This window comes from Haemaphysalis longicornis, unplaced genomic scaffold, assembly GCF_048455015.1.
Source record: "Haemaphysalis longicornis isolate Haplotype H1 unplaced genomic scaffold, Haemaphysalis longicornis Haplotype H1 scaffold_7, whole genome shotgun sequence".
In the NCBI taxonomy this organism is placed as follows: domain Eukaryota; kingdom Metazoa; phylum Arthropoda; class Arachnida; order Ixodida; family Ixodidae; genus Haemaphysalis; species Haemaphysalis longicornis.
Window position 1 is genome coordinate 8,368,386 of NW_027526422.1, and position 24,656 is coordinate 8,393,041.

Below are 24,656 nucleotides of genomic sequence, written 5' to 3' on the forward strand. Positions count from 1 at the left end.
AGTTTTAGCATAGCGTGCTCCGTCCGCTAACGCTACGGCGGCGGGTAGCGGGGCGCGACTGGGGAGAGCAAATTCGTCACGGTGGGGTGGATTAGTTCCGCGCGGCCTGCCTTCGCCATGCCCGCTCTTTCCCTCCGCTGAGGGGCAACCTCCTCGCACTCCCCGCGCGCGCATGCGCAGTCCGCTCCCGCTACCCGCTAACCTTTGCGTAGCGTACGGGAGCCGCTATGCTAAAACTCTCTAGTGTTTTATCGCCGCAACGGTCTCTGCAGGCTTCACCTCACGCAAGAGTTCGAGAGACGGCTCGGCTCTACACAGAGGCGCCAAGACGAGCCGGAATTTCGGAGGAGAGAGGGGAAAAGCGCCGCGTGATGGCACAAACCCAGTGATCGCGCAATGGCCTGGGCGTCAGGATCCCCACACTCCCCTCTCCTTAAATGCCCTCGCCGGTCTGAGAAGAGTTGACCGGCCATCGCCCAGGCATGCAAAAGACGGCAAAGAGTAGAAAAGAATGCATGCACAGAGCAGTCTCAGTCCCCAGCCCATACAAAATATTTACAAACTACACTACCAACACTACCCCCCTCCAGCACGAATGATACACACAGGAAACTACACGCGACACTGAGATACATAATCGGTTCCACAGGCATACACAAAAGGAAGCTATTGAAATATACAATTGCAATGAACGCGACACTATGATAATAACAATAATGGTAATAATAGTATATACATGCAGGACGATACTATGCTACATAGGATTACAAGAAAAAAGAAACACGCACTACGACAATAAAGAATTGGGACAAAAGAGACGGCACAGGCATGCTATACAAACTACGCTGCTGTGCGAAAATAATATTTGCAAAAAAAATTCGGGAGACACCGTTCCGCGGGGCTTGTGCAAAGTTCGGCGGTTGGGAGCACAAAAGTTTTTCGGGGAAACGTTCGTTGTGGAAAATCGAGGAGAGAAGATGGTGGGCACCAGTGCCGGAACGACCTCACCGCTGCGCGAGATAGCAGCTCCACGAGGGGGGGTACCAGCCAGGAGGACATGCGGCTGGAGCAGCCAGCCGACAGGTATGATGACCGCGATGGCGCCGCTCAGGTGTATACCTCCCGTGGCACTCGATGGGTGCCCCGCCAAAGAGCGACGAGCGGCGCGGGTGGTGGCTGCCGCCCAGCGCGAGCGAGGCAGCTGCCGGACGACAGCCGTGGTGCCGATGACGCATGGTGCGGTTCCGATATGGCACCACATTGTCCACATCTGGAGAGGGCACCTCTTCCGCAGCTCGCAACTGGCCGCCCGTCCCGTTCTCGTCGGTGCCGGGCAGCCCGGCTGCATTCGCCAGCCTTACATGCCGTTGAACCCCCATAGTCAGCGTAACTGTTCCGGGCTCGGTCAAGTTCCAGAAACGGGCACCTGCGGACCCTCCACCACACCGACGAGACACCACGTGATGGCGGCCCGCACCGGACGAAGCCGAAGCCACTCGCGGAATGCACCATTGGGTTCGCTGAAGCCGGCAGAAGCACACACCACACGCACTCACGAATACCCGCACAACATGCGTGTCACAGTGTTCGTGCCACCGGGGCCAAGTTCCTTCGCCACAACGCGGTGCGACCCACTCGTAGCATACGCCCGGCCCGCGTTTTCCAGGAAAACACAACCTCCCGTTGGCATTGAGTATATGGTCCCCCAAAGTCTGGCCTGCTCTCCCAACCGCACACAGTTCACGCAAACGGCCTCCAGTACGCGCTGCTCGCCCCGAACACCGGGGCCGCGGACGGCCGAAATCCGACACCTTCAAAACAAGACTATAACTCTCGACCCTGGCTGCGCGCGAAAGCCAAAGACAGTCCTCGAAGGGCACTCCCGCGACCGACCCAGCCGCCGCTTTTCGGCATTCGCTCTTTCGTCAAGACTGCGCCTGAGTAAAAAAAACAGAAGAGAAGAAAACTAGCCCTGCTCACTGCTAAAAGGGGCAAAAAAGAAAAGAACGTACAAAGCACTTCGTCCCGCATGCGCAGACTAAGGGGTTCCTGTACCAAATAAATAACGTTAAAGCACTGGAAAAAGAAAACACTACATCGTGCACCGACAACACACACACATACATAAAAAAGAAAACAACCCTAACGCCTTCAACGAGGCTAACACACGAACCGTACCGAACCCAGAAACTAAGCCAACAAAATGGGTTCATGCTACATCACGCGGTACAACGCTCAAAATACTAAGCGGAACACTTCCTAACCCTGTGCATTAAACCAGTGCTCGAAACAATAACAAAACAAATTAGGACAAGATACATTATGTGCAGTCATCAACGCCCAAATGGGGACACACTAATACAGACAGTGCCACGTAACATGCACACTCTTACAAACCGAGTAAAAAGAGAAAACATGCGCTTACAGCTTTGCTGGAGGGGAGAGACAACTGACCACACAGATTGGGCTGGGGCGGCCGGGGCGGCCGCGCTGACTGAGACTGAGAGAAGCGAAGTCAGCACGGGGCGAAAGCGCCTGCCGTTTAGTGTGCTATGATCACTGAGGCGACCTCTTCGTGACGTTATATTGATGAGCCGGCCGAGAGAAGCCTGGATTAACGTGGGTGCCGTGTCATTACCGCGCAGAGCCACTGTGCTCTAGCGCCAAATAGTCAGCCCGTGACACCATATAAGTAAAGCTCTGCTTGCTTCTGGGCAAAGGTCCCTTCAAGTCGCAAGCGACTACCTGCCAAGGACGCATACTGTCAAATGGCTTCACAATTCCAGGCGGCTTCCCACCGTGCGCCCTCGCCGTTTGACAGACATGGCAGGACCGGCAACAGCGAAAATGTCTTGCCTCGTCCCGGGCCAGGTCACGGAGCGACTCAGTTTACCAAAACTTTGGAGCCGCCTAAATGCCCGGCGAATGGTTCGTCATGAGCTTAGCGCAGCAGTGCGCAACTCAGACTTGGGGGGTTACCACATTGAATGGTTCAATTGCCTCATCATCGGTGGCCACGTAGTTAAGCACGAGTCCTTCACCGTCCAGCAGAAATGAGTCCCCCGGGGCGTCGGCGACACACGCTGACTTCAGCCCCCCCCCCCCCCCCCCTCCCGCGCCTGCTACAAGACAAGTAGCATCTCGGCGCACGCCCGCAGCAGGACAAGCTACGTCTCGGCGTCTAAAAAAAAATCAAACTAAAAAAAAAAATGTCTCCCAGAGACCGTTGCACATCCGTCGACAAAAACGGGTCATTCTGCTGGCCGGCTACTAGCTCTTTTCGGCTCAATACAACCGCCTTGCAACGGGCATCGCTTCCCCCTCCTGATTTTACAGCCGAGGCCCGTCCGCTTTCCGGCGGCATGGAGTTCGCGAAAAAGCGCCTGCCCCTCTCTGCGGGGTGTCCGCGCGCTCCTTCTCAACTCTGGGCCCTCTTCCTCCACTGAACGGCTGTCAATTTTGCCTCCTTTACTGGCACACGCTTTTGCGCCGCCGGCTAAAGTCACACTTGGACAATGAATCTCGATATATTACGAAGCACGAGATAGCGCGTCAACTACCACGTTCGTGCTCTACTCTCAGGGGACGGCAACAAGCATATATTTCGCGTGCACTACTCCGAGTGGCGGCTGTGGCCTTTCTCCCGGAATACGTATACCGCCGCTCCAGTGGGGCGTGGTTGAACCGTCGCACTGCCCCGTGGGGCTGCGTGAACGAGGGGTGCACGCACACTCGCGTACGGAGGGGCAGTCGCCTCGTCCCCGTAGCAGCTACCGCTTGCGGATAAACATTAAGACTGATTCCGGTTGCGTACTCAGCTTAATTAGTGGCCAAAGGCTAATGAGCCAATGGCCCCACGTTGGGCGCCAGTTTGTGGTCTCTCTACCTCACAATATGCATAACGCTAGCTTTGCACAAGGCAGGCATTCATGCACACTGCGAGGAACCACCGTGGGTTCGGGCTAGTTGAGCACGCTCACGATACTGAAACGCCGTCGCGCCAACTTAACACCGCCTCTGTTGGGCAGGTGGAGAAAGGGGCGACAAAAGAATATGCCCAGGGTACGGAGGGAAGACGTTTATTTTACACTGACGTTCTAATCACATATTTTACAGTCCCAATTACACAATTTACAGTACAGGTACGTACTTCCCGTTAGGTGAAAGGGGCGATGGGGCGCCTCGCGCAAGTGCGCACGTTTCGTCGGCGCAGAGCCAGTGGGCTCTTCTGTCAGGGCAAATTCCGGGTTGCGCGCACGTTGTGCGCGCGCGCATCGCCATGCTGGCCAGATCGGCTCGCAGCAACGAGGGAGACGGGGCCCATTCGCTCACAGGCGCGTACCGCACGGCGTGTTCGTCGAGTGGTAGGTACGGCCTTACTATATGCAAGCGTAGGGACAACAGGAGCAGCCTTGAGCACTGGCCGCAGCCGGAAGGGCTGGTGGGCTTTCGCCGGCGCAGCCGGCTGGTAAAGAAAGCGTCACATACCTTCGGCCAATGCCTTCGGCGTCCTCGAAGCGTCTCCCCGAACGGACCCCCGCGCAGGGCGCGCGTTCGCGTCCACGCGAGAGTCGGGCTCGGGCCTCGTTCAAACGGACCAATGAGGTGAGGTTAGCTCCGCTACCAGGGCGGAGCGCCCGCTGCGTGACAGTGTTTTATCGCCGCAACGGTCTCTGCAGGCTTCACCTCACGCAAGAGTTCGAGAGACGGCTCGGCTCTACACAGAGGCGCCAAGACGAGCCGGAATTTCGGAGGAGAGAGGGGAAAAGCGCCGCGTGATGGCACAAACCCAGTGATCGCGCAATGGCCTGGGCGTCAGGATCCCCACACTCCCCTCTCCTTAAATGCCCTCGCCGGTCTGAGAAGAGTTGACCGGCCATCGCCCAGGCATGCAAAAGACGGCAAAGAGTAGAAAAGAATGCATGCACAGAGCAGTCTCAGTCCCCAGCCCATACAAAATATTTACAAACTACACTACCAACACTACCCCCCTCCAGCACGAATGATACACACAGGAAACTACACGCGACACTGAGATACATAATCGGTTCCACAGGCATACACAAAAGGAAGCTATTGAAATATACAATTGCAATGAACGCGACACTATGATAATAACAATAATGGTAATAATAGTATATACATGCAGGACGATACTATGCTACATAGGATTACAAGAAAAAAGAAACACGCACTACGACAATAAAGAATTGGGACAAAAGAGACGGCACAGGCATGCTATACAAACTACGCTGCTGTGCGAAAATAATATTTGCAAAAAAAATTCGGGAGACACCGTTCCGCGGGGCTTGTGCAAAGTTCGGCGGTTGGGAGCACAAAAGTTTTTCGGGGAAACGTTCGTTGTGGAAAATCGAGGAGAGAAGATGGTGTGCCGACCACTTAACATTCTCTCTATGTATGGATTGTATTCATGGCATAGAACCATTCACAAATTGGCCCATGCTACAAACAACGGCGTGGATATGTGACCCACTAGGGCGTAACGTGAAAACTTGGAAGTGTTGGTAAGCATGTTGAACCCTAGCGTAAACGACATGACAAAGCAGCGCTTCGTGTGTCCTGTTGCTATCGTACTGCGTCTTGTCATTTGCGCTGAGGTTCAACATGAACCACTGGGAAGGGAGGGGGAGGGGGGGGCTTTCTTTTTTCATTGTCCATGCCAAGGTCCTGTTCCACGAAGTGTGGCGTAAAAACATCGACTTCAACACGCTACCTACCAACAGCACGGCGGCCTGGAAGGTAGCTAGACGGACTCCCTATCTCCCTGAGGTTCAAGTACCCCGGTACTACAGGTCGCAAACAAATGGAGGGAGGACGGACTGCTTTCACATTTCTGCTGATACCCGTCCAATGCCATATGAGGCAGTTGCCTACCTCACCCTGGAGGGGAAAACGGTACAAGATCGACAACTCTGGTAAGCAAACAAAGGGTTGCACCAGGCAAGGAAATTACACTGGCGAGACTGGAACTGATGGCATGCCTGCTCGCTGGTCGATTGTGTGGCTATATTTTGGAAGCCCTCAAGCAACAGCCATCAAACATCTACCTACGGACAGATTCAACAACAGCACTCTATTGGATTCATGAAGATGTTGGCCGCTGGAAGCAGTTCACACGCAACTGAGTCACTAAAATTCAACGCCTCGCGAACAAGTGCGTATGTAGACATTATCCGGGAAGAGAAAATCTAGCTCGCGACATCCCAGCCATGCAGCTGGCCAAAAACGCACAGTAGCGGAGCAAAGCACCGTGGATTTGTCCCGCATGCATATTGGGAATGAGTGGTTCCGAAAGCGATATACGATGAAATCGAACTAGGGGAAAGGAAGAAAACAAGATCATTGCCAGCGGCAACATCGCCACCTACTGAGTCGGGCGTGATCGATCTGGAACACTACGGCAAAATCTTAAAGCTAATCAGAGTCACAGCTCGGGTTTTTCAGTTCATCGCCAGAACCAAACAACAAAGCAGCAAATTGGGACCCCTCATATCCGACGAGGTTAATCAAGGTGAACGATACTGGATATGTTGGGAGCAAAAAGGGATTCTCAAAAGAAGTCACGTGTGCCGCCCACGGAACACGAATTACCCCCAACTCCGCTTTCAGAATGTTCACTGATGATTGACAGTGCTGGCATTTTAATAAAGAGTTCAGGGAAGACCACAACACAGCCAACTTTGGTGTGGCTTAAAGCAAACAACTATAAGAAAAGCGTAAATGGGCATTTGAAAAGGTTTATGATAGAAACCATTTTGTGAACCCGGTGTGTAAACACTATTCACAGGAATATGTCATGACTGCATGATTACATTACAATAACCATGTGCTTCATTAGTAAAGGCACTTTTTCGGATAGTGGTGCATGGAAGCTTTACCTAGCGCATATATGCGGCATACGTAAACAAGCAACAGCTGCAAGTGAAATGACCACGAAAACTAGTCCCAAACGGAAGCAGCATCTCGCATGAAGCACACATCACGTAACCAGGCAGTGCTGAACGCGAAAAAAAAAGCACAGCCTGGACACACACTGCAGTTGCTGCACAAAGCACACTTGCCACCACATCACGCGGCCACTAGAATAGGCGAACTAGCGGAGCACTCACGACGCTGGTTTGGGAACGCTGCAGTCCACCAGCGGCACTAAAGCACTGGGAACACCCTCACATTTCAAAACGCACAAACACCGCCACACATCGCTACCAACTGCGCAGATATACAACGGGAAAGTTATGTAAAAGGTGCACCCCTCGGTTGCGATGTGTTTCTTGCAGTATCGGAGCTAGCGGCGCCGCAGCTTCACAGACACACATTCAACTCCGGGAGAACTGCGACGCACCACACACGGCTGATCGCGAGAGCCGAACTTCGACACATCAAACAGATAACAGCACGGCGTACACACTTGATATGAAAAACTTGCACTGTACACAAGCGCTGACCACCACTGCGCGTTGCTTTCACTCACAGTGACCATATTTTGAACGTTATCGATGATCCAAGCGCGGAGACAGACCTTGACAGCTTGGAGCGCGCGAGAGCGGGGCCACGATGAATTTGGACTTATCAATCGTCTCGCGCTAGCGATGAGCGCGACGAGCGTACCTCTACACACTTGATAGAGAACGAAAACACGGCGCACCACTCTGCAGACGCTGGTACTGGTGCCTTTTCTGCCTCGGCTCCACACAAAGCGCGACCATTTGAAGTAGACGAACGATAAACGCGTATCGCAGTACCGACTCAGGACCGGGGTGGTCTGTCGTAACTTCTGCAAGTCGTTGTCGTTTTTGATATCACAATCAAGTTGTGCGACGTACACCGTCCCCGCAGCTCGCCGCCGCCATGTTGCCGAAGGCCGATGGGCGGAGCCAACTCCAGCCGGACGGCCCAGCCGGACGGCTCCAGCCGGACAATTCGCTCGCCGAGCGAATTCGACCTCGGCGTCCAACTTGGCCCGACAGGGCCCCCCCGACAGAGCACGACAGGCCCAGCCGGACCATGTTGTGCTCTGTCGGACTCAAAAGAAAACGGGCTTTACGGCCACGGCCGCACCGACAAGCCCCGAGCTCCCCTGAGCCCGACCCGGCCTGAGAACAAGACGAGACGCCAGGCGCAACGTTAGTGCTTACGTTCCGTTTCACTTTCTCACATGTACAGTGTACTTACTTGCCTTCCGACAGTAAGTCGCCCAACGACAGTGCTGTTGTTGTTGTTGTTGTTGTTGTTGTTGCGCCTTTAGCTATGGCACATACCCAATCAGGGGATCGGCCAATCAACAGAGGATGGTTAAAATGAATGGAATTATTTTCTAATCACGCGACTTTTAGGAAAGATAATTTAGACCGGTTTGAAAAATTTTTGAGGGAAAAGGAAAAAATAAAAAAAAAAAAACCCTGAAAAATCAAAGCGAGGGTGACCAATCGCAATCATAAAGAGAATCGTTTTGAATTTTCAATGTAGCGCAGGAGGGCAGAGCATACATCCCGGCGGCAGAACCCCGTTTCGGATGCCCCGAACGATAGAATAGCCGGCACTGTTAGGGATATCCCCAAACTGTTAAGCGGCACCTCCAGGGACTGACGTCTGACTCGGGAAAAACGTCGGCATGTCAAAAGGAAGTGATCGACAGACTCGTCTTCGTTGCAATAGCTGCACAGAGCTGTTGGCGCCAGACGAGACCTGTGCAAATACCTGTTTAACTTGGGTACTCAACAACGTAAGGCTGTAATAATCACCTCTAAGTTGCGTGAAGGGCACCATTCAGGTTTCCATGAAAATTTAAGATGATTGAAATCCCTTAATGATAATAAAACCGATTCTTGCTGTACTTGGAGTTTCAGCATCCTACGGTACCTAGCTGCTGTTATTAAAGGTGTCGGCTCTACGACGTCTACTACAGGCCCAGAAAGTGCTACCCTTGCTAGAGAGTCGGCAGTCTCGTTGTATGTGATCCCTGCATGACCAGGAACCCAAAGAAGGTGAATTTCAGTGAAGTGAGGTGGCAGGAGTGACCGAAACGTCCGCAGAAGGGGAGTGTCTTTAGGGGAAGAAAGGGCTAGGCATACAGAAAAAGAATCGGAAATTATCATTGGAGATGTAATGGACACATCCAGCTTTCGTAGCGCCAGGACAATTGCCAGGAATTCCGCAAAGAATATGGGGATAAAATCACGCAGACGAACCGAAAAGGTCCAGTTAAGGGAAAGGGAAAATATTCCGATACCGGATTTTTCTTCTCGTTGAGAGGCATCTGTATAAATTATAGCACCTGGCTGCATAGAGGCCAAATAATCTTCGAGAAGGCGATTGAGTAGCCGGGCTGGTAAAAGTTTAGCATTTTTGGGGAAAATGTTCCGGAAATTGATAGAAAGAGGTGAACTCCTGTCAGTATATGGAATAATCTGATTTATTGCTACACCCAATGGAGAAAGGAAGCTCTGTATCAAAGTGCTTTGTGGACATAAGGACCTGGGCCATTGGTGCACCATAAACGCACTTGGTTCTGCAATAAAAATAAACTGCTCCCTGTTCACCTCAGAGCTATAAGCTCTCAGAAAAGTTTCAACCGTCAGAATCCGGAACCTATTAAGCAGAGGAGGAACGCGCGCTTCCAAGTAAACTACTGCATTTGCTGCATTCTTAGGCAACCCTAAACAGCAGCGAAGAGCCTGGCGCTCCAGAATAACCAGACGATGAAGCTTATACGCGGCGCACCCAGAGAATAACACGCACCCAAACTCTAAAATGGGGCGAACGTACATTCTATATATCATAAGAAGGGTCTCTCTGCGCATGCCCTTCTTCCTATGACTGAGACTTCTCAACATCCCAACAGCACGTGCACCTTTGGCCTCAATGAGGGCTATATGTGGGGTCCAGTCAAGTTCACTGGTGTAAATAATCCCGAGGTACTTTAAAGAAGGAACCTGAGGAATTATGCACTGTCGGTAACTGAGAGTAATGTTAACAGGACCTGAGATTGGAAAAACTAATAAGGAACATTTGTTCACATTGATAGAGAGACAAATACTGTCCAACCACGAGGCAATAATATTCAGATAAGACTGCAATAATTTGTGAAGAGATTGAATGTCAGGTGCTGATGCAAAAAACGCAATATCGTCGGCATATACATATGTAGAAACACCAGAAACCACCGGAATAGCGCTTACAAGGATGTTAAAAAGAACAGGGGAAAGGACCGCCCCTTGCGGTACGCCCCTAGACTGTGGCCGCTGTGAGGAGGTAACATTAAATTTTACACAACTGAACTGCCTGTCTCTCAGAAATTCACAAATCCAAGCTATGATATACCTTGGGAAGTTTAAGACTTGTAACCGGGACAACAACACAGGGTATTCGACGCTATCAAAAGCTTTTGCTACATCTAGGGTTACTAGGGCCGAAAACTGGTTAGTGCGACGGGCAAGTTTAATCCGGCTTTCAAGGTCCATATGCGCACTCCAAATCGAACACCCAGGGCGGAAACCAATTTGTCTTGGGCTAAAGATTCTAGAACTGGACACCAATTGCATTATGCGCTGCTGCAAAATCCGCTCGATTAATTTAACCACATTAGATGTCAACGCAATAGGCCTGACGTTTTCAATCGAGAGGCCCTGACCAGCATTCTTAAGTACCGGAAGTATTTTGGCGAGACGCCAGACATCAGGGATCCATGCATGTCGAATAGAATAATTGATCATGTTAAGTAAATGATTGGGAGCCTCGTCAAATAATAACTTCAGCATTTCAGTTGTAATGCCATCTGGGCCAGGAGCTGCAGCAGTCAATTTAGTCATGACGTCAGCGAGCTCTGATAGCGTTACCTCTATGAAGTCGTCTACCACGTCTGGCGGAGTAAATGACATCGCTAAGAAGGATGAAAAACGAGCTTGAAGCCCATCAGCTATCGACTCTAGGGACTCTGAGAGTTCACCTGACGATAGCACCACGGAGTCTGTATTATCTGGAGAGGGTACTGCTTTCCGCGATCGAAGAAAGCGAAAAAGCGCACGCTTATTGTTAGGCTTGGAGAGACACAGAGATCGATCTGTGTCATAAGTCTGTTTAGCATTAGAAACAGCGCGTTTGAATACCGCTGAAAAATATTTGTAGTTGCACCAGTTAAGCGGGGATAGGTTATGGCAAAGTTTCTTCCAGGCCGCCTTTCTACGTCTAAAGCAGCGCGAACATTCTTCGTCCCACCAGGGACTCGGCAATACTGACTTCTTCGACATCACTTCAAATAATGACGACTGAGCTGAAGAGGAAAGGGCGGAACAAAGGCCTGTCGCACATTCAGCTTCATTTTGTGTGACCAGAGAGGACAGGGACTCCTTCAGAGAGGTTTGAAACCTTTTATAGTTAACAAAAGAACGGCTCTGGCGGTTAACGGAACGGATGGGACACCCAATGTCAAAAACTATTGGGATGTGGTCACTACTCGACCCGCCATCAACAGTCGACCAAGAAGGCACTGAAACACCTCGAGAAGATATAGTTAAATCCAAAACAGATTGCGTTTGTCCCTTATGGTAGGTTGGAGAATCCGAATTTATGCATGTTAAGTTGTTATCTGTAATCCAATCCAACAAGCGATTACCGCAAGAATCCGTCCGGAAGCCCCAAGTAACGTGGTGGGAATTAAAGTCTCCTGCAAAGATAATGGGAGGTACAGCCGAAGCAATAGCCAAATCAAGTGGTTCGGAATCAACGACGCCACTAGGAAAGTACACGTTGGCCAATGAGAAGGGGAGGCAACCAGGTAGCTTTAATTCCAGCACTAAAATTTCACAGTCTGGGCGTTGAAGTTGGAAGGACACCTTCGCGGTGTGGGCAAACTTTGTAGATATCAAACTTAACAGACCGCCACCTCGGGTTGGCCTGTCTAGTCGAAAAGTGCGGTAATTATAAAGTCCAAATTTTTGGTTGCTACTAAGCCAGGTTTCCTGTAGCAAAATTACGTCTGGGGAAAATTGGGAGCACAAACAAAGTGAATCCGCAAAGCCTGCCGAAACGGAGCGACAATTCCACTGAACGACTTTTAGAACCCCTATGATTCAGAGAGACCGGCTGCAGCAACTGCAGCTTGTAATATCTGATTCTTGGGCTTTGAAACAGATTTACCTTTCTTGGATTTTGCTTTTGGCTGCACTTCCAGGGTTTCGGTACTAGGTGATCCGGAACGTTTACTAGACTGAAGAACAGTCTCCATAGGCCAAGCCTGAAGCTCCATGTCCGAGTCTGAAGAGGGCGAAAGGGGAGGAATATACTCGTTGTCGGCCGTAGGACCACGAACAGACGAAGTACCAGCCTCAGCGTAAGTAGGATGTTCCGAACCACGCACCGAAGTAGCGAGAGTAGACGATACTTTAACAGAATCCGAGGCAAGATTAGCTGCTGAGAGCAGCGGACCTTCAGGGACGGTGGAAACTTGCTGGATCACTTGGGGAGAGGAGGTACACAAAAGGGGAGCGGGCTGCAAATGTGGCGCCAGCTGAGTCACCACTGTGCGAGACACGCACTCGATTATGGTGGAAGTTAACTGGGTGATTACTGAAGAGACACCCTTCTCAACAGCCGCTGCTACAACGGAAGCAAAAGCTGGGTCAGCGAGGGAAGACTGTTGGAGCTTGGCAACGGCTTGTTCAACCGCTGCAACAATGGTATTCACTACGGCTGCATCAGCGAGTGATGGAGAGTGTTTGGCCGTAACTCCAGCATAACCATGTGTCCTTTCTTTGACAATTGTAACAGCATCCCCGCGCGAGCAGCGACGCTTACCCATGACCTCGACAACTTGGACTTCTTGAGCTCTCGCAGGGCAATTAGAATAGTCAGCTGGGTGTGCCGCTCCACACAAACAACATTTGGCATCTTGGGCAGTACATAGCTCGACAGAATGGCTCTCACCGCATGCGCGACACCGGGGAGACGATTTGCATGCCTTGGATGTGTGGCCAAAACGCCAACAGTTGTGGCACTGAAGAGGCCGGGGAGAGAGAGGTTCCACACGGTAAATGAGAGGCCATACTTTAATCTCCGATGGACATTGCGTCCCAACAAATGTAGCAATGACAGATTCTGTTGGCACCCTGTTTTTCTCTACAACACGGCTGCAACGGTAAACTGAGGTGACTCCCGCTACCGAAAACTGCTCTAGTACCTCCTGAGGTGTCATCTGAACATCAACACCTCGAACGATGCCCTTCACGCAAGCAAGGTGAGGGGGGATAAATGCACTCACCTGAACAGAGGTAAACATTGTACATTTCAAGAGGTCAGCGACACAGGTCTCGTCTGACGATCGGCACAAGACGCCACCTTTGCCAAACGGGCGGACCTCCGTAATGTGCTCGAACTTCTCAGTAGCCGCTCGAAGTGCCGCCTGTACAGCCCGCGGGTTTTTCAGCCGGATGAATCCGCCACTTACTGGCACCAAGGCCACGGGGATGCTGCCCACCCCACTTTTAGGGCTTCCAATTGCATGTCCTGCGGACGAATCGAGGCCGCCCAGGGGGAACTCCCCCGGCCAGGAGACTCAAAAGACATCCAGGCGCGGAAACCAGCAACCTGGAAGAAAAGAAAAGACCAAAAGAATGGCGGGAAACAACCGCTAATCCGCCTGAAGGTTGGCCGATCACCTCAACCAGGAAAGCGAAAAACCAAGCAGCTTAGAAGCAAGCGACCACGCAGACAGACACGTCAGCCGCTGGCTCCGCCCCGCGTCAGACGTTTTCTTCCTCTGTCCTGATTTATATGTAATCTGTGTTTTTCTAATCAATTAAACAATTTATTTTTTCTACTTAGTCTTTCATTCGAGCTACGACCTAGCTAACAGTGCAGATAAGTTGATTATTCGTGAGTAATACAAATTGAGTACTCATGAGTACTGATTGAGTACTCATGAGTGCCGAATGAGTAGTACTCATGAGTGCAGAATGAGTAGTACTCATGAGTGCAGAATGAGTAGTACTCGCGAGTGCAGAATGAGTAGTACTCATGAGCAGTAGTACTCATTGAGTACTCATGAGTACAGAGTGGGTACTCATGAGTACAGATTGAGTACGAATACTCGTGAGGACAAATGAGTTTGAGTACAAGTGAGTACGATTACAAATGAGTATTTGATGAGTGAGTACGAGTGATTTTGTGAACAGACGAACTTTTTGAGTCTGAGTTTGATTGAGTACAGCGTAAATAAAAAAAAATGTGATTGAGTTTGAGTGAGTTCTTTCTGTTTTGCCGACCTATGGCGAGACCTGGTGGCCAGGCCACAGATAGCTACCGAGGACAAGAGGGTGGGTGGCTGTCTCCTTCAAAGGGTCTCAGCTGTCTTTTCTTATTAACACATTTGCATTTATGAATAAATGTGCAATATTTCGTGCTGATACTTAAGGCATTTATACAGGTTTTTTTCTGTCGTTTTGAATGAACAGACCAGTCAAAGTAACAGTTTTGTGCAGTTTTTATCGACCAAAATGAAAGTTAAATTTCCAACACTTGCACAACTAGTGCACGTCTGACGAAACTGTTGGTCGGCTGGCTTTCTAAAGCATAAAAATTACGGAGGTTGACAAAAATTTCTGAAGAATATGAAGGCAACATCCTATCTGAACCTTCGTTGGTCTTTCTGCTGAACACAGCGCTGCACTCATCACCACCAGCCCCCTGGACAGCGCCCTACACGTAGCTCATTCCACTCACTTGCCATCGCCAGGAGACACTAGTTCAGTCACCCTCCCCCACACTGAGTTCCTTCAACTCACCTGAGCTCAGGAGACACACCCTGTCCAGTCCATGCCTGTCTGCCGAGCTTCAACTGGTCGAGCAAGCTGTTGCGGCTAGCGAGGCATACATGGTCCTTTTTTGATGACTCGATCCACTTTCTGAATGATTTATTCAAATTTCAATGACAACAAAGATGCGTACTCCTCTTCCTCCTTTCCCCTCATTACCATCCCCGTTCAAGCCGGATCGCATTGCACGTGCGGCAGTGGCTTGTATACCCCCATTGGCACTGCTGTTTCCCCTCCTAAGCACACACTGCATTGCCCTCAGAAGGCCGAGTTGCATGCTATTGTTACGGTGCCTGCAGTGGAAAGTCGCACATATTTAAGTTTCCCTGGGAGTTTTCTAAGTCTTAAGCATGCCAGGCCTCCCAAGTTACTGAGCTTATTGCGCAACCCACGAAACTCATTGCTTGCAGGACACTTAACCAAGTCCAAATTTCCTTTATATGCCAACGGAAGTGTCACAGAAACACGACCGACTGGCTCAAAAACAGACAACACACCAGAAAAAGAAAAAAAAAATGTTTTTTTTATCACTGAAAACACGTTCAATGACAGGTGTCAGCAGCAGCTTCCTCTGGAACGTGACTCTTTGAGCTTGCGTTCATCCTGTCCATTAGTTCTGAGCTCCGCAGTGAGACATCTGCTCTGCACAACCACTCAACCCGTTATTATATCAAAATATTTCACAAGTACAAAAGCACTATGCTTCGTGGTAGCTCCTTTCAAGCCTTCCGTGCCTGCAGTGCACGTTTTGTCGGTACCAGACGCCGAGAATCAACGTGGTAGACGATGTAACATGACACGTGGTCTGAAGTGCGGACACAAATTATTAGCCTGCAGGGGATTACAACGATTGTTCAGCTGAGACCAGCTCAGCTTAAAAACACTTACGCTTTTGTTCTGGAGGAATTCCAGTGGCGGGAATACCATACGCCGGTCGATGCAAGTACAGTGAACTAGAATATGTGGAGTGCCGCGCCGAGCCCCGCCGGTTAGCATCGACACCTCCGGGTGGCGTTGCCGCTGCGTTTAGTAGCTGCCCTGTCACAGCGCAATCATGTGTCTGGCCAAAAACTGCGATCTTCTCCCATCGTCTTTCTATTTTCAAAGGCATTCAGAGGCTAAGCAAGATGGTGAATGGGTAAATGTGACTTATGCTTTACTCACTGCTACTCCAGCTCGAGCGCAAGAGATGCGGGCCTTGATGTGATGAGCCGTGTTGGTTTCAGACACCTCTGGTTATGTTATCCGCGATTCTGATTCACCTCGAGATATATGTCATGCGCGGACACTTCTAAATGTCCACGGACTGTGACCTGTGTTTTCAAATCGCCACACACCACCCGACACGAGGAGCGCTTGGTGTCGGCCAGGCCTGCGCATGGGCTTGCGTCACGCGAGAAGCTAGGCTAATTTATCATGCTTTGCATTGTCCCACATGCCCTTTTCTTCCTAGAACCACAAACATTCACAGAACTGCCACTTACGATTCAGTTTATCATAACTTGCCAGAATATATACCTTCACTACACTCTGAAGCCCTTGTTGAGGTCCCCAAACAACATGATACTAGTTGGCCCAAATAAAATTATCATGCATAAAGCTAACAGCCGCAGGATAGCTCCAATATGCTTCTGTGTGCGTGTTTCAAGCCTGTGCAGACCGTTTAAAATGAAACCAAAGAATTGTTATTCACAGCCCAGAAAGTGCACGAAGTGAAACAAAAACGATTAGAAAAGTGTTCATTTCTCATGTGTTCATTGGAGGGATCAATGCAGGAATCACATAAGAAATGCAGGAAGAATGGATTTGGGCATGGCAATATAAGTCTATGACCGAGGCCTTTGCCCTACTACAGTGATAGTTCACTCTGGTCTATAGTCATGCAGTGAACATAAGCTGATGATGAGGTTGAGCTGGTTTTTGCCCCCTTGCAAAAAATAAAAGTGTATGAATTCTGGTGTCCAATCGATAGATGATACGTAATGAAGAAGTTCCCCATATAACTGGGCTTGACTGTTCCACTTACTTTTCCAATACTTGGGCTTACAAACTTTTTTTTAGCCTAGCACAGCTAGGTATTTCAGATGATGCATTCTTTCTTCCATACTAATTTGCGAGAGCATGAAGGAAATGTCTGAAATTGGTTTGCCAATAGTAGCCTGCACGATTTCTTCTTTCAGCAATAAACAGTATCTTCTGCACGCCAAAAAGCACTCAAAAGTTGTCGCCTTTATTTCATAAGCCCTGCTATGAACTGCCCCCAATCCAGATATGCAAGTAGTTAGGTGGCATAATTTATTATGCTTACCTGAAAGAAAACAAAACAGTGTCTTTATGTTATATTTATTTTTTCTTTGCCCACAGGCATGTTGACAACGACGTACATCAGTCTTTTACTCTCAGGTATGTGAACAACGCGACACATTACACGTTGCTTAAGCGACTTCAAAAAAATATCCTCAGGGCAGCATTACAGAAAGGCAGCAGGTGCATCGGGCGGCACGGCTTAGTACAGTTGAATTCAGCAGGAACAAAACGGGTATTGGTGTGTCTTTCATTTTAAAAAGAAATTATGTCTGTTTGAATGAACAGAACAGATTCTACTGGTCCCTTCAAGTTACGCATGAAAAAATTTCACTGTTGTCTTAGAAGGCAGGCATGGAAACTTTCCAGTGGCATAACCACATGACATGACCGTGCATTGCTCCGTTTAGTAGCAAAAATAGCAGACAGGCACATTTTCCTTTGTGGCAGTGCAACTTTACTGCAGTTCTTGCTGTGGCTTTTTGATTTTGAAAGACAAAATGTAACAAGTAAAAGGGTAAAATCATTTGTGTATGTGAGGGGAGGTAGAGAGTGAGTTCTCTTACAAAACTTCATCAACCTCGGGGCACTATGTTGGCACAAAACAAACAAAGGCGTCTGTACGAAATGCTCAAAGCCAAGATAAAAGCACTTCAAAAAACAAATTAATTTCCTAGTTTTCATTAATTATCATTGTGAAAAAGGCACAGGACTGCATTTTTCTGTACGGGAACTCGGCTCCTGGGCAGTAGTTCAGCTCTGGAAACACATAATCCGTCTCATGCGTCAAAACATACTCTAAGAAAGGCACTGTATGAGATTATAGATGCGGAAATGTCACCGTAGCTCAGTTGAGTACCGCACTTGCTTGTCATGGCTCAATGTTGTCTAGCGAAAAACTTTGGGCAGAGTGCACGCAAGAAATCTAGAGTGCAGTTAGGGACCTTGAAATGCACAAAAAATCTGCCCATTGCTATTAGTTTATAGTTTACACTATACCGTAAATACCCGCGTATAATACGAGGTTTTTTTCTAAATATTAGCGTCCTAGATATCAGCCTCGTACTATATGCGGATACAAACTAAAATTACAACAAAAATTCCAACGTTCCGCTTCATGTTATGGTTTCGGTATTGCTCGGGGCTGCGGCTTGGCTTCATTGCTACGTGGCTATCCAATTCTAGCCCTAGCCAGTGCTAGCCACCCATTTCTTTGTTTATGGATAAGCGTTTGGTTCGGCAACACGCATGCGCTCTTGTGAATCACGCTTTGGGAAGTTCTCAGCAGTGGAGTACGAGTATGTCGGGGCCACGTAAACAGTGATTGACAGGCCACGCATGACAGTGATTGAACTGCGGGGACTTATCCTCACTTGTGTGATACGAGCGTGAACACCGCGCAGGTAAACTAACACCGCGCCGCGAGGATATGAACCAATAAATTTTTTTTTCCAATTTTGCATCCCTAAAATATTACCTCGTATTATATTCGGGTTCGTATTATACGTGGGTTTTTACGGTAGTTTACAAGTGCATAGTTTACACCTGTCGCTTTCCAGAGAGCATAGACTTATTTTTATGCTTCCTCCATAGCTTCTCGTGAAAATGAGGGCTGCAGTATCCGAGCAGGGAAGAAGCACTCAGTCCCTGCCGATCTGATGTGTCGAAACAGGTGCGTCGATGCGGAACATCCACTCAGCAACGTTGAAATAGCCCAGGTATTCCACCTCGTCCGGCGTGGTATCATAGTGGTAGTGTCCGCCCTGGTTGTGGTCGCTGAAGCAGTGCGTGTGCTCGATGCGCAAATCCCAGCCCTGGAAAAGGAGGAGAGAAAGGAAATTCAGGGTTAATTCATCTTTTCCAGGAATTTAAAACGCAGCATAATATGCGATGAAATACATCCAAAGTATTCACACACAAACGTACACGTGCTCCTTCCCACCACTGTCCCTTCTTGAATGTGCTTCTCATTCTGCTACACGACACAGCCCACACAGCCCCACAGCTCTCCAAGAAGGAGCATTGTCATGCTGACCTGCCCAACTCTATAAGAACCGTGTTACCAAACAGTGGTGCCGTTTCACGAATTCTTCCGGAATCCACGCCAAACACTCGTGGCATACTGGAGCACTGACAGACGATGCCAGCAGAGACAGATGTGTAGACATGCAGCGATTGTAACTCTGTGATATTGAATGCAAACCCTGCGTCACGAACTGCGTAAACGCTTATACAAATTGTCTGCCTAAAATGCAGTTCTTATGGTTTTCGTCAAGACTATGAGTACTCCAAGGCCAGTCAGCACAAGGGATAGACAGTGTGCACTGTACACTGTGTGTGTACGTGCGTCCATGTGTGAAAGAGGGGTGAGAGAGAGAAACAAACATTTATTGCACCTAAAAAAAGTCTATATATATATTTTTTAACATAGTGCCTATAGAACTGAGTGGTTGATGTAGAAGTGGGCAAGGATATGTCCATTTTGTTGGCAGTAAACAAATGATGGATACAAGATGTCTGCCATATGTGCATACGATTTTCCTGTCAGCCTACCACAGAAGCATAGCGTTTGCTGAATGTAAGGACAACTGTCACCAACTGCCACTCTGTTGTCTGTATTTACCATTTACCAGATAACCCGTTTGGGTCTGGGAAGCCGTTGGAAGCAAAGGAAATGACGGAGCACTTTGTTGACCACAAACCTCAAGGTCACCTTTTTTTTTAATACTGAATCAGCATTGCAGGGATATTTTTGGGTCGTTACGGTTTTCTATCACCCATTATAGCTAAAGAGTTCATAAATTAGGAGGAATCTGCCCATTGATGAGAGACTATTTTGTGAGACTCCCCGTGTACACTGGCTGGACGGATGCACCATAGTGGTATTCAGTGCGTTGCTGAAGTCTTGCATAAACACCATTTTCCATAAGCAGCCGGGAAAAGAGGAAAATACTCGCAAACCAGTTATCTCGGTGGCCCGCGCGTGAGCACGAGGTCGCGGGTTCGATTCCCGGCCGCGGCGGCCGCTTTTCTGATGGAGGCGAAAAGCAAAAAACGCCCGTGTGTACGAGATTTCGGCGCACGTTAAAGATCCCCAGGTGGTCAAAATTAATCCGAAGCCCTCCACTACGGCGCGCCTCATCGCCTGTGTTGCGTCGGTGCGTTAAAACCCTACAATCAATCAATCAATTGCCTGTGCGTGCTGGGCTGCTAACGTCGCTCGGCGCGGTGTGCTCTGCTGCGTAGTTCAGGAGTGTTTCGCCCTGTGTGCTTAGTTTTTGCGGAACTTTCAACTGTTTTAGCCAATGCTGAGATGCCGGTCAAGGTGCAAACGTCGCTTGGTCAGCACTGCGCGGTGGTGGGTTATTAAACAACCAGAGAAAGCGAGAAAAAGTCGCCGACAGCACACATCTGCCCGACACTGCCTGGAGAAAATGCAGTGCGGTTGCGGCGTGTTTTTGCTGCATCGCTTCCCAACGGACACCGAGCTGAGATATCAGTGGACGCCGTTGATATACTGCAACGACTTTGTACCAACGGCCAACTCTATGGTTTGTTCGGTGCACTTGGACGGCAAGCAGACGGAGCAAAATCCATTTATCACACGCAAAGCTGCGACAGGGAACGGAACCCCCTGAAATGTTAGAAGTAACTTTATCCTTTACAATACAGCACTGATTGATTGGTTGGTTGATTGATTCATTGATTATGGGGTTTAACGCACTGACGCTTCATAGGTGATGAGGCACGCCGTAGTGGAGGGATCCGGATTAATTTTGACCACCTAGGGATCTTTCACGAGCGTCAATAAAATACAACATTACAATAAATTCTGGTTCCTTGAAGTCAATTTAAAATACCTTATATTGTTTGGTCATTACAGCAGATTGGCATCTAATCTAACCTTTAAAATCACGGCGTATTGTTTACTTTTTTTCAGGCGAACGCATTACACTGCCAAACGATATGTAAGGATAACTTTCTCCATCGCACACTGCTGGTGGATAGCAGGATAAGCAGGCAGCCCAATGTGGAAACACAGTGTGAGATACGTACATGCTTCATTTGGAAAATAGCTCAACCTGTTCACAACGTGGTCAAAGGAAAAGCTTCTAATCTTTTTGCGTTGTCACGGAATCTAAAGTACTACAATTACAAAACAGTTACTGCTGATTGCGTAAAGCATTTGTGGTGCAAACAGCGGTTCCACAAAGGTGGGCTCAGAGCGACAGGCCACATGCTCTGCGCAGAGTTAGGCCAATCATGATCACGATCATGATCAACCAATATTAACTCGCCCAAATGTCGATCCTTCTACTCAACGTTCGAATAGTAATTCGACTGCTTGTGCGGTCGTGTTATTTTTCCGCCCAGGTAATTTCGTTTCATCAGTAACCGTCATAAGTCTAGTTAAGAAACATCATATTGCATTGCAATGTCAACAGCGTACCAATCGCCTCATCAAAAGTCCATCACGAGCGCGGATCAGCGTGACCCACATACGCTGTGCGCGCTCCGCATTCGACGTCCGCGCTTCCGTAAACATGACTAATCGGTAAACATAACAGGCATGGTGGTATTGAAAATACGTATTTACTCCCCGATATCGATTTCTATGTCAGTCGGTGCCATACCGGTAGGTTTGCATCGCGGAACTGCGGAGCACCACTGGCACCACCACCCCCAGTGCTACTGCTGCTCGCTACAGCCGGGGTCGGCAGTTGTCGCTCTGGCAGCAAATTAAGACCTAAAATCCGTCCGCAGATGGTGAAAACAAAACAGAACACACATACACAAGCACTGCAGCTGCTTACTTAACGTCAAACCACTACGGTTCACTCGGTAATGCACGGGTACCGAGCAGACGCAAGGAAAGAACGGAGCACTTAACAGCCCAGCGTGGAGGTTTCGGCGGTCACTTCCTAGACGGCGCTAGCGTCTGGTCAGAAAAAGCAAAAGGCGGCGCCCACCTCTAGCAAGGAAAATGGTGTATAAACGGGCTTGGCCTTCAATGGTTTAACACATTTTCAAACGATAAGCCAGATAAAAATCTTCAGCACTCCAGGTGGCGAAATGCAGTCTGTTTTACTACATGGTTCACTGTGGCCGCAAGCCTGCGTGTAACACGGCTGCCACGCCCTGCTCCCGCCACAAGATGATGGCACGACTGTTGATGATGGGGCACGATGGCATGCCATTGTGTAACAAACAGTGGTACACTGAATCCGCCTCATCATCCTACCCCTCCCTCATGTGAAGAGGATCATGATAATGTGTTGCGGTGTGCGAGCGCCCATTATTTGTAAGGAAACAAGTGATCAAATGGTTATGAGAAACATGTAATCAGCATAACAAAACACGGGGACAACTAGTGCGGCAAGCCTAGCAAAACAGAAGAACACTTCTTTGCACTGCCTCCTGCCAAGGAGAACAAGCCGGGAGTTTGAAGGGACACTGAAGTGAGCTGTAACCATTGCCTACTTAGCTTATTAAAGACTCCGATGATTAGGCCAGGGTCTGAGACATCTTGGTCTATTTACACACTTTTTTCTCTTTACGAGAAAATACGCTCGGAGGAGCTGCTTCCTTTGCACTGTCCCCACTGCTGATTTGCTGATGTCACGACAACTTGCTGACGTCAGCATGACAACACACTGGCAAGTCTGCAATGCTGAACTTTGCAGGACTGCTGGCATGTTTAACCTACGAAATCTGTGCCCGAACAATAAGAAAGTCAGCACTAACCAAGGAATGGGGGAAACTCACAATTTCAGAGGCTGAGATAGTACGAAAACCCATTGCAACCCATTGCAAACTAGTGCCGGCACTATGGTAGTTGGAAAGGTGACCGCAGATGACGCAAAGTGTGTGCTCTTCTACCCCCAATCATGGATGAACTTCCGCTCAGTGGTCAGATACTAATCACCCAAGTTAAACTGCACAACGAAGCCACATAAAAACTAAATCCCCTTCAGTGTCCCTTAAATACAGCCTCAAAATGTCTCAATGCCATGTAATTACGACACCCGCTTCAATAGCCCAGAAAAATTTCTTATGCAAAGTTGGCTGCGCAGGTTGATACTGGTGCCTCCTTTCCCAATTAATCAATACTCCTCCTAGTTTATTTTGCACCAGCTTTGAAATCTTGCAAATTTCGTGTCATGCGGAAAAACTAAGTTGCCAAAACAGACAAGGAAAGCAGCCCTCGTCGCACAGAGAGTGGCAAGCCTGCCACAAAACCACAGCCTGGCATTATCACTGCAGTGGCTCAATGGCTGAGGCATTGTGCTGCCAAGCCCAGAGATACAGGCAAAAACCAATAACGCCGGTGTGCCGAGATTTCTGCGCATGTCAAAGATCCCCAGCCAGTCAAAACTGATTCGGAGCCCTCCACTACAGTGCGCCTCATAGCCCAGGTGAAACCTCAAAATTATTATTATTATTATTAGGTATTAGTGCTAAACCTCAAAAATTATTATTATTACAGCCTGTCAGTAGCAGCACAATGTGGCTCGTGGTACATATTATATATGACACATATCCTTCTCCTGCGCTGTTTTTTGTTACCTGGTCATAAGACACAGTGCAGTTGGTGTCCCTTTAACAGAGTGGGTGTGAGGTAACCACTTCGATAGCACATTACAAAGAACAACACCTGCACCCTTTCCCCTGCAGTGATGCCCTCTTGCCCTCCAACGAGTCCCCAAGGGTATGTCTGACACATAAGCAGTTTAGTGCAGTTCCCCTGCAACAAAGAGAAGAGCAGGATTCTCACCGGGTCGTGAGACACAAATGTGCTCAGGCAGACCAAGGGGGCGCTCATTTCAAAGAACTTCAGCCAGCTGTCCATGGCTTCATTTGTCAGCAGAGGTGCTGTGGAAAACTTGGGCTGCAAAGTAAGAGAGAGCAGCAAACGGCTCTCAAAATGTTCACGGAAAGACCGTCACATTCTTCACTTTGTTGGGTCTCCTACCAAGTGCAAGCTCTTCCATTTGAATCACCAAAATACTCTGTCTTCCGGAAACCAAACACAATGGCTCAAGTCGTGGGTGAGAAGACGGGGCACAGTTCTAGCTTAGACGTAACCCTTCAGCCAACTGTACTGACTTTTCTTAAAAACGAAAACACCCCATCAGATTGTACGAAGGGGAACACATTCCCTGAATGATTTGAAGCCTATAGGCAGGGATGCGCTAAAAGCAAAGAGCGCCTGCTTGCCTGTTGCCTGCTTTTCCCTTTTATTTTTTCCATTTCAGCCATAGATTCTGCACACATCTTTCATTCCATGCAGCTGAGTTTGCCATTCCAGTTGAGCTTTCATTCACAGAAGCAACACCCTGTTTATAAGACTTGCAGCAGCGAAGGGCCTCAAGTTATTTTATACCAAAAGATGATCTCGAGCGCATGGTGCAATCTCGTCACAAGGCCGTTTTTGCGCTTCTCAACTACCATTGAGGAACAGCCACCAAGCAGGAAACTACGTGGCTCTTACAAGCAGTCGCACTTTGTGTTTTATTTTGTTTA

General features: G+C 48.9%; 1 protein-coding gene across 1 annotated transcript in view; it reads right to left on the minus strand.

Annotated features, from left to right (window-relative positions):
• Positions 1 to 17,155: 17,155 nt before the first annotated feature.
• LOC144144432 (ester hydrolase C11orf54-like) overlaps positions 17,156 to 24,656 on the minus strand; it is a 29,786-nt gene continuing 22,285 nt past the window's right edge. The window contains exons 8-9 of the mRNA XM_077675872.1: positions 23,908 to 24,021; positions 17,156 to 18,946 (exon numbers count right to left, since the gene is read on the minus strand). Of these exons, the coding sequence (XP_077531998.1) occupies positions 18,773 to 18,946; positions 23,908 to 24,021 (288 nt within the window). The 3' untranslated portion in view covers positions 17,156 to 18,772. The remainder of the gene's footprint in view (positions 18,947 to 23,907; positions 24,022 to 24,656) is intronic.